The sequence below is a fragment of the Chenopodium quinoa genome, unplaced genomic scaffold (genome assembly GCF_001683475.1).
Source record: "Chenopodium quinoa cultivar QQ74 unplaced genomic scaffold, ASM168347v1, whole genome shotgun sequence".
NCBI classification, from domain to species: Eukaryota; Viridiplantae; Streptophyta; class Magnoliopsida; order Caryophyllales; family Amaranthaceae; genus Chenopodium; species Chenopodium quinoa.
The window spans coordinates 1,482,022-1,492,750 of NW_018743014.1; the positions used below are offsets into that span (position 1 = coordinate 1,482,022).

At 33.9% G+C, this 10,729-nt stretch overlaps 1 protein-coding gene across 1 annotated transcript; it reads left to right on the forward strand.

The window, feature by feature from the left end:
* The first annotated feature begins 6,849 nt into the window (after positions 1 to 6,849).
* Positions 6,850 to 10,411, forward strand: LOC110729874 (auxin-responsive protein IAA26-like). The gene is made up of 6 exons (XM_021909662.1): positions 6,850 to 7,066; positions 7,163 to 7,729; positions 8,407 to 8,684; positions 9,024 to 9,171; positions 9,726 to 9,790; positions 9,929 to 10,411. Exons 2-6 carry the CDS (start codon positions 7,239 to 7,241, stop codon positions 9,976 to 9,978), a joined length of 1,032 nt encoding a protein of 343 aa, XP_021765354.1. The 5' UTR covers positions 6,850 to 7,066; positions 7,163 to 7,238; the 3' UTR covers positions 9,979 to 10,411.
* The last annotated feature ends 318 nt before the right edge of the window (positions 10,412 to 10,729 follow it).

Consider the following 10,729-nt stretch of genomic DNA (forward strand, 5'->3'; position numbering starts at 1 on the left):
TTTTTTTTAAATGTGTCATAAATTAAGTATTCATTAAACAAAGTTTATTTCAGGAAAGGAAAAAAAAAAAAAAAAAAAAATTCATACTCCCTTGTACAAGTTGACACTTGTAACATGTATATAGTGGCATTGAGGCAACAAATCAACAATAGATGCCAAATAGGCAAATAGTAAAATTTGCGGATAGCCCGTGTCCACAAACAAAGTGACATCAATTAAAATGCTTGGCATTGTTCGCCAAAAAGAAACTTGCCAAAGTAGACCAAATTTCACTACACGGTCCAAACACGCCTCTATGTCTTCTCCCAACTCACAAGTCACAATTACAGTCACTCTAGACCTAGCTTCAAACGAACTTTGCTTGATTATTTGAATTGAAATACCCAATTAATAATATAATACTAAAACAAACATTAGGAATGACACGTGTCATTTCCTAGTGCTATTTTTTTCCTTCAAAACTCCCTTTCCCCTTTTAATAAAAAATATTTATTTTTGGAATATTTGTATAATATAACTATAATAAAATTATTCCAAATTCTTAAGTATCTTTACATAAAATGTATTTCTTTTTATTTAGTTTTCTTAATTTTCTTCCGTACACATTTACCTAAAATATTATTCTAACTCATTTTTAACTATAGAAAAAGTGAGCCACTGGTTCAGGTACAAGATTCTATCATTATCGCCTGGACATCTTTCATACGGAGTCTTATTGAATTTTGCCCAAAAAGTAGTAATAAAATTGATTCATGTAATTGATATTAAAGAAATTACTTAAAACATCACTTTTATAATAAATGCTGTGTTCGACAACTATATCAGATCATACTCCCTTTGTCTCTATTTTATTGTCCCATTTGACTTTTCACGGTCTCCAACACATGTGTTAAAACGTTTATATCTTCATTTTTATACACGTAAAAATTATGAAAAGTTGATACTAATAAATTTACATTAAGATGAATTAAACAAAATCCCACTCGACTATATTATTTCTTGTAGAATAATAGGAATTAATGGTCAAAGTTTGACTCAAATTTTGGCAATGGGGCAAAAAATAAGGGAAGGAGGGAGTAAGTTATTTGAAATTTCACTTTACTAGGCATAATTAAGCTACAAATTGGCAACGAAGTAAAGTAGAGGAGAATAAATTACCTGGTGAAGTTGATTGGAAACGCAAGCTCAAGCTTTGCCGAAGTTCGCACAGTTCACAGTTGTAGGGAATTTTTATCTCACCCTACTGTGGGTCATCTTTTTAAGCATGCCGGTGATCCTAGGAAAGAAGTTAGAGAAAAAGAGTTGTCAACAAGTTTTAGGAACTTGTAAACCGTTCACGATTGTGAAGGTTACACCTCATTCACAATCACAGAGATTGCTAACTCCATAGTGGTCTGGAACCATTTCTGGATGTTCGGGGATGATGGTACGAATTTAACCTTCAAAGAGGTCAAATCCACCCTAAAATAGGCCTCTACTTGATTCTTATTGATATTTGTGCGAGCTTTTCGATCAACATACATACATCAAATTAATCCTATACCTGTTTAATCTACGTTGGTTGATTATTAATAATGCACAATTAAATCTAATACCTGTGATCACTTGAATTAAAATCACGTTAAACCTAAATTCAATTATTAATTATCTTATTATGCGTGATTTCAATTACAAATTCCCTTTAAACATACAAGAAGGTACATGATCAAACAATAGCAATAAATCATTGATAATCAAGCAACATATAATTAATTTAATAATCATTATAATCATCATCTTAAAAACATCGTTAGTAGTAAGATCCTAGGCATGATACTAAACAGATAAATAACAATCCTAGCATGTTACTAATAACAAAATCAACAAAATATCCTAAACATGATTTATACCAAAAAGCAATCAAGTTACTTACTTTGATGCCTCGACTTTCTTGCTACAAAATAATACACGTTAGTAAACTTCAAGAAAGTAAATCAATAAAGTGAATAATTAATTAGGAATAGAAATTTGGATTTAGGTCCAAACCCTCAGAAATGTCAACCTTTCACGTTGAGGACGAAGACAACGTCGAGTATGGTTTGGAGTATTCGAATCACGCAAAGGAAGTATGGTGAATGATTGAGATGTATCTAGAATGTGTTTAGGCTAAGAACATGGGTTTTGGGAATCTCAGGTTTTTTCTCAATTGAATTCTTGTTCAATCGAGTTACTAATCGAATGCTTGTGTGTCGATCATTGTTGTGTCTTTTTTTAATCAGAGAAAATGACTTCTACTTATAGGGAAAAAGAGAGTCGAACGATCGGAAAAAGATCAGAAATTCTGACTGTGATAAAACTTCTTGTCGCATCTTTTATGGTTATAGGCACGAAATGGATGTTTTTGGGTTTAAAGAAATTTTGGGTAAGGTTTAGAAAAGTGGTCAAGGCTTAAGGAAACTTTACGCGACCTTTCAACTCTTTGCCAAACTCATCAATCAAAACGTGAAAGACACACATCACCGGGTTTGGTGTTTGGGGAGACAATTAGATGTCTACAACAGTAAAATCCTTGGAGAGAGAATTGGAGAAGTTCGAGAACAATTTGAAAAAAAAATTGAAATGTGCACGAGTATTTATGCAAGTAAGTTAAGAAGTTATGTCAATTTTAATTACAAGTAGTGGGGACAATTGGCATAGTATTTGTTCCCTTGAAAACCACCCACGTTCTAGACAACAAACGGGGGTAAATTGTTATGGTCGATTTTCAAATACGACACGACGCTCTGCACGTCGTGCGATTACAAGCAGCGACTGATGAATTGATTCAGTGAAGTTTAAAGAAATGGTGAAGATATGCAGATTATTTATTCCTATCTTTAGGGGAGATATTTTGTTGATATAATTCAGGTTACCGTCCAGATAAAGACAAGAGTGAGTCAAATAACCACTTTCCTATTTTATAGGGAGGTGGACGCAAGCTTCCAACGACACTATTAGCTAGGGTTTAGTGCATCTAGCTCTTGTTATAAATAGCCAAGCAATTGTACTCGGTAGATACATTACACTCACGTATAGCTTTTATTCTCATTGTACTCAAAGTATACATAATGAATCGGTGGTCTTGTTCTCACCCGCAGTTTTTTCCACATTTGGGTTTTCCGCGTTATCAAAATTGCTTGTCCCTTATTTGCTTTTACTTAGTTTAATTCGCTTTTTACGTATTCTATTCTAGTCGTCGAACACTCGTACATCCCAACCTAAGGACGCCTTTGGCATAAACACTATGATCCTTATGAATTCAAAAAATTTCGTTCACACTGTAATTTCCATACACCATAATTTCCTAAATTCGCCACTGTTTATTACAAACGTGGGGAGAACCATACCAAATCAAACAGATAATTAATCATAGGGAGTGAAGTTGTTTGATTTATGAAAAGAGGTGCTCCGAGTAGTGATAGACCGCTACCAGGTATGGGCTTGTTGGGCCCGTACCGAGGGTAAATATGTAATTTTACGTGATGCTTACTATGCTATAAAAGACTAGTCTATTGATGAGTGACATTTATGTTACCCTTAGGGGTAGTGTATTGGTCTCTTTTCTCCTGTTTTTCTTAGGTTTTTCTACCTCTTTTCTCCTCTTATGGCTTCCTTTTTTTTATGGATGAAAAGTATGCTTATTTGCGCTTGTTTTGATAATCTTTATGCATAATTTTATCATCCCCATGCTCTCGTGATCTTTGCTATCTTTTGCAGGTTCCATGGCGGTCCTAAGCACGGTAGGAGGCCCCTTGGCCAAGTATGGAGGCATGGACAAAGACAAGAGGAGCAAAAGGGAAGGAGAGGAAGCAAGAAGAGGAAGTTCAAGAGGAGGTGTGGCCGAACCTCTAAGAGGTTCGGTCGAACCAAGGTGTGGTCAAACTTTTGAAAAGTTCGACCGAACCTCCAAGGCAGTTTCAACCAAGTTTTCAGCATGTTTACAGGAGGGGTCGAACCAGGAAAGTTCGACCAAACAAGGATCAGGGAGGTTCGACCGAACCTACCCTGAGTTCGGCCGAACCTACCCTGAGTCCGACCGAACCTACACAGAGTTCGGTCGGACCTTTTCCCGTTTCAGCTGACTTTTTGCGGAGCTTCCTAAGCAATTTTGTAAGGGGTATAAATAGATTTTTTTTTCTCATTAAAGAAACAGATTTTTTTTCAGTTTAGAATAGATTTTAGGTTAGTTTTAGGTTTTAGAGAGAGAAACTCTCAAAATTTTAGAGAGAGAAAGTGAGGAGCACAATGGTTTTCATGGATTTTGGATAATCAAATGAGGAATTTGAAGATCTCCACCTTATATCAATGAGCATTTCTTACTTTCTCTTCTCTTATTGCTTTATTTAGTTGCTTTCATTATGCTTGAGTAGTTTCCCTTCTACTAGGTGTTGAGTGAGGCTTTGTAATGATTATTTGAGTTATTTGAGATAAATTTGATGATAATTGTGTGATTAAATTGATTGAATTGATGTTGGCATGTTGTTTGTTTTAGATTGGATTGATCTCCCATGATAGCACACTTAATTGCATATTGGTTTTAGTTTGACAAGGGATTGTGAATTAGAATTGATATATTTGATTGCATTTTGGGTAATTTTCTTCTATGCACCTAGTCAATGAGGGATCTAGGCTAGGAATTTGAGAGATTACTTTTGAGTGTAGTTAATTCTCATTATAATTCTTTCTTTGCATGATTGATTATCAAATGGATTCTCATTAGCTTATTAATTGTTCTAAGTGGATCTTTTCCCCTAGTAGACTTTATCATACCTTGTTCTTTATATGTGTTTTAGTGTAGTTGTAGTGTCCTTTATCCGTAAATCGACTTCGGCATAGCTTAGGCATTAGATTAAGAACCATCTAGCATTACCGTTCCTTGTGGTTCGACTCCGAACTTACCACTAGACTTGTTTAGGGGTTAGTTTTAGGATTTATAAATTTATTTGATTGAGTGTGGAATGTGCGACCGTTCTAACGCCCATCATCTATCTCCTCTTAATAACAGTATTCAACTCTATAATAACAGAAGACAAAACAAGAATAACAGTATACAAACCAATATTAACAGTATACAAGTTAATAATAGCTGAGCACCGACAAACAATTAACGTCGTCAATCTCGATCGAACTCTAACAATTTCCAGCGTAGAACTCACCGTTTTTAATGGTTGGAGTCGTAAGTTTGTGTCTCCGACAAGGAACTTAGCTATGTTGGAAGACCGTTAAAATCTCTCGTCGCCCTTCGACTTACTATCTTTCATCATTTAAACTCTTAATAAATTCTTGCCACAAAATTCACACCTCCGATAGATCGAACACCGTTCCTTGTGGATGAAGAGTACTACAAATTTGATTAGAATCAAACTCCCACATTTAACCAGTAATATGTAAAAAAAAAAATAAAAATCCACCCGTCTTAAACACAACTTTAACAGCCATCTAAAAACCACAATGACCATTTTTTACCCTCTAAACTCCAAAAGCTCTTCCACATAAAACATCCAAAAATTAGAAAATTTCTTCTTAGGCAAGAAATCCAACCATTATACCAAAAGTAATTTTTTTTTACCACTATACCCCACAATCCCGTTTAATAGAGTAATTAAAATAAGCATTATTTCTCCGTATATACTTTTCTTTGTTTCAATAATATTGCAACAAAGATGAAATTACGCATCTCAAATCACATTTATATATTAACTATATATAATTGTATAAGAGTAAAAATTTAAAAAAGTTGATATTATGAAAGTATTTTATGAGACGAATCTAACAAGATTCCACATGACTATATTTTGTTTGACGTATAAATTATATTATATAGTCAAACAAGAGTGATGAATAGTGCAAAAGTCCCATTGTTGCAATATTGGAAGCTGTTGTTGCAAGAGTTATTGGAACGAGGTTCGGCCTTGTTTTTTTTATCTGTTCTACTCTGCTCTGCAATATTGGAAGCTATAGCTCTACTCCGTTAAAATCTGCTCTGCCCAAAAGCTAAAAAGAACAGGGCCGAAGTATACTCCATTTCCTCAATTCTTACAAGTGAACCAAAATAAAGTGACACATTTTTGTTTTGTTTTTTTTTTTTTTTTTTTTAACACTAAGAATTTTTTTATTTTCTCAATTTGATATTATTTTTTAAAAAAATTGTCTACTTTAATCTTTCCGTCACTGTCTCAGTCCTATTAAAAAGAAAGATGTTTAGGATGTTGTGCTGCTAATAACAAAGAAGGTCAGCACTCCACGCTTTGCTTACTCTCTATTTTTTCAGGGTTGCGTGCTTTTTCCTCTAATTCTGTTTTTCATTTTCATTTTCCTCTGTTTTAATTTTTTCTTCATCTTCTTGAAAAAGTTAAAACTAAAAAAAAAAAAAAATCATCTTTTTTTTCTTCGTTAATCTAATCACTAATCTTAAGCAGCAGAAATTAGGGGTGGCAATTCGGGTCAGCAGGTCGGGTTCGGGTCAGATTTCGGGTCGATTTCGGGTTATGCTTAGAAACTATTAAAAATAGTGTAAAACTTAATATTATTACGAAATATGAAATTTGGGTCAAATCGGGTCGAATTCGGGTTGTTCGGGTTCGGTTCAGGTCGGGTTCGGGTCTCTCTCAGTAACTTCGGATCGGGTTCGGGTCGGGTTTTCGTGTCGGGTCAGGGTTTGCCAGCCCTAGCAGAAATAAAGGAGACCCACTAAGCGTGCTCTAAAAAGAATCCTCATTAAATTTATTTTTATTTTTCTGCACAAAAAAAAAAAAAAAAAAGGTAAGTATTTTTTTTAATTTATTATTTATTTAATTTAATGGGTTTTGTTCCTTTTTGTGGGGTTTCAAATTTGCTGTTATATGTTGGTTGTTGTTGGTAGCATTTTCTGAAACATTGAAACCTATATTTATCAACTTTGCCCTCTTCATTTTCTCATAATTTTAACATTTTATTAATTTCTGAGTTTAATTTTTTTAATTTTATATTTATAATTTCCCTGTTTTCAGGATATGGGTATTTTTTTTGGTATTTCAGTTTCTGGGTAACAACAACAATCACACTCTAGGTATGTTCTTCACATTTCCTTTCTCCGTTTATTTCATTTTCTCAAGTTTTTTTTAATCATTTATTAATTATTATTTTTATTTTTTTGGTTTTGCAGAGAAATATAGCGGTCTGTAATTAAAAAATTCATCTGGGTAATTTTATTTTGGTGATTGCAAATTTGTGAGAAAAAAATGAGTGAAAGTAGTCCAAAATTGTTGGATTTAATAAATGGGAATAATAAAAATTCAGAAAAAATATATGGGTTATCATCTTCATCTTCATCATGTAATGAAGAGAACAAGCTAGAACTAAGGTTGGGATTACCAGGTGATAATGGAAATTGGTCAGCCAAACAAGGCCTTAAATCTAGAGAGAGAGAGGAATCACTTCTCTCTCTAGGATACTTCAATGGTGGTGTGATCAGGTGTGGCAAGGAACAGAATCATAAATCATGGACATCATCATCAACAACAACTACAATTAATTCTGCATTTCTGCAAAATCATCATCAAGAAAAACAACAGTACCAAACATGCCCTAAACAAGCTAATGGTTTGACTGTCATGGTAAAAGATTCATCACAGCCCTGTTGCACTAGAATAGCAGAGTTACAGTCTGCAGAAAAGAAGGCATTTTCACCCTCTTCTGCTCTTACAGCTGTGCCCAACACTTCTCAGAAAAGGTACAATTTCACCCTCTTTTTCTTTTTTTCCTTTTTTATTTAATTTGGAAAATATTTATTGAGGAAAATGAAAAATAAATTTTATGTTTGAAAACAGAGTATATTCATCACTGTATAACATTATACTACTAGCAGTCTAGCAGTAGCAATCTTGGAATTTATTTTATTATAGTACTATTATTAAGTTAATTATAATCTTGAAAATAGTTGTATTTTTGTAAAGTTATGTGTGAAATTTGTTTTTTCCAGGTTTGTTTTTGTTTGATGAGGAATTTTAGGCTTTGATCTGCTGCCATGTTTATTGTTTTCTACCAGTCTTGTCCTTAGCCTTTTGAAAAAGAACAAATTAATATTTATGTTATTATATTATTCTAGATCAAATCTGTTAAGGATGAAAACGGAAAGGGAGTAGAACTCAAGAAAACGGGGGATTGCTAGTTATTGTTGTGTAATGAATTAACGAGAAAGGAATATAATTAGTAATTTCACGTAATAGAAACATTAAATTTGTTAATTTGTCTGATATTTGGTTGATTTCTTTAATTCTTATTGTATTTATGTGATTTGATGGGTTATTTTGTTTAAGAATGTGTTGTTGCATATACTGTAGCAGATCGGATTATGTAGTTGACTTGTTTTTGTGTATGATTGTGTCATGGATGGGCAAAATTTTATAGAGCTGCTCCTACTCCAGTTGTGGGTTGGCCTCCAATTCGATCGTTTCGAAAGAACCTTGCTAGCAGTAGCTCAGGAAAATCGGTTCCAGAACCGCAGAGTGCGATCCCAAGTAAGCCTGTGAATGAAAAACCAGCTAAGGACAATTCCCACAAGGGTCTGTTTGTGAAGATTAATATGGATGGTGTACCGATTGGAAGGAAAGTTGATCTGAGTGTACATAACAACTATGACAGCCTCTCGTCGTCTGTTGATGAGCTTTTCAGAGGACTTCTTGCAGGTGAAACCTTTCTGTTCCATTGTGATAAAATGTCAACTGCTTTTTAGGTGTTAATTTCAAATGCGTTTACTAGTGTTGATCAGTTTGCATTATGCATATAAAACGGTATATATTGACTGATAGTTGCTTTCTGTAGTCAAGTTTAGGTAGGGCATGTTTTCATGAGGCTGACATGTTATTAGGAAAAAATCTTGTTAATTTTTGGGGAGTTTGGAAGCAGTGGAGGTTTATTAGGGATCTATTTGTTGGTTTATTTCGTTGATTAATACCGATAAGCTGTAGTAGTTTAATGGATGAAAAATTGGCTCACATTGTTTGTCGTGTGGTTTTTCCGATCAGCTCAAAGAGATTCTTCTGCTGGTGCGATTGATAACATACAACAAGAGCAGGAACCTATTACCGGATTGTTGGACGGAAGTGGGGAATATACTTTGGTGTATGAGGATAACGAAGGAGACAGGATGCTTGTTGGTGATGTCCCATGGCAGTAAGCATCTTTATAATTCTGGATCTTAGCATTTGATTTATGTATTTTAAATCAAGTTTATGCGGCTCTATCCCATGTTGCGTCCTTCTTAATGGTCATTATGTTTCGTAAACAGCAATGTGGTAGCTTTTTATTTGGATTAATTAAGCGAAAACCTGGATTAGGAGTCCTATTTGGTTGACAATAATATGCATTGTTTTGTTGGTTAGTGAAGCATTTTCCTGCAGTCCAAGGTAAATGGTATAAATGTTTTTGTAAGAGAGTAAAAGAATCTATGTTTGCACTCCGTCATAAGAATGCATTATAATTAATCCTAAAATTTGGCAATTTGCATGAAGTATTTGTCGCTTAGCATCGCTTATGATATTCTAATTTCTTGTACCTTGGACTTAGTTGCTTGTGGATTTTAAAACTCTTCCAGGATAGACCTACTGTTTTGATCCGTAAGCAGCCTCTGATGTGTGTTTATGTCAGCAATGTTAAAGAATTGCCAATTTTTATATGATACAAGTTTGGATTTTGTTGACGTTTGAAATTTCTTGTTTGTTTTGCAGCATGTTTGTATCCACTGTAAAGAGGTTACGTGTATTGAAGAGTTCCGACCTGTCTACCTTAAGCCGTGAGTTCCATTCTATTAACCACTTAAAATTGGCTTAATTGTATACTTTAATGTTAAGTTGGATAACGGAGTGAACAATTGACACAACTTCATTGAAATAGTTTTTGAAAAGTCGATGTCTTCATCTTTATTCTGCAGGTGGTGTCAGTAAAGAAGGCAAGGTACCGATTGAGAGTCCATCCAAGTGAAGAGAAGCAAAATGCTATTTGTTGCTAAATTGAGTTGAGGATTGGAGTCCATTTTTCTGTGTTCAAGTAACTTAGTTCAGTTCTTGGTTGCTGAAACAACAAATTGTTCGAACTCAGAGCAAAATTGTGTATTCGGTCTAATCATGCAATTCGCCTATGTAAAAAGGAGAAGCCAAACTGATGGTTTTGTTTTGGATATGTTTCTTCAATGATATAACTCTTTGAAAAATCGAGTTGTTGCCTTATGCTTGTTTGTTCTTATGTTGTGTTCTGAATTTTGGCACTTGCTACTGAGAGGAGTAATTTGATGTTATGAGCTAGATGAACTAGGAAATGTCTTACTTACAAAGTAGAGCTTCATAATTGAAGCATTTCTGTTTTGTTTGGATTTTACTTGATATTTGACAATGCAAGTTACTCTGTTGTGAATTTATTTTTTCGCAGATTCAAATTTTGGTGGCTATGAGCTACTTTGTATGATGAAACTTAAAAAAGACACGAACTGTATTTGAAACTAGATAATTTAATTGACATTGATTTTATTTACTCAAACCTAATTGTATACGAACTTAGTTTCATTTACAAATAGTTCAATTTTCGTAAAGATTAACTCGTCTACAAGTGTAAAAATCATAAATTGACCCCCTTAAATTAAATTGAACTGAGATATCCTCATCTAAACTGAAATTGAACCGATACAGTCATCGATAAAATATAACCTAAATCGAATCAACTCAAATTAATATCAAAC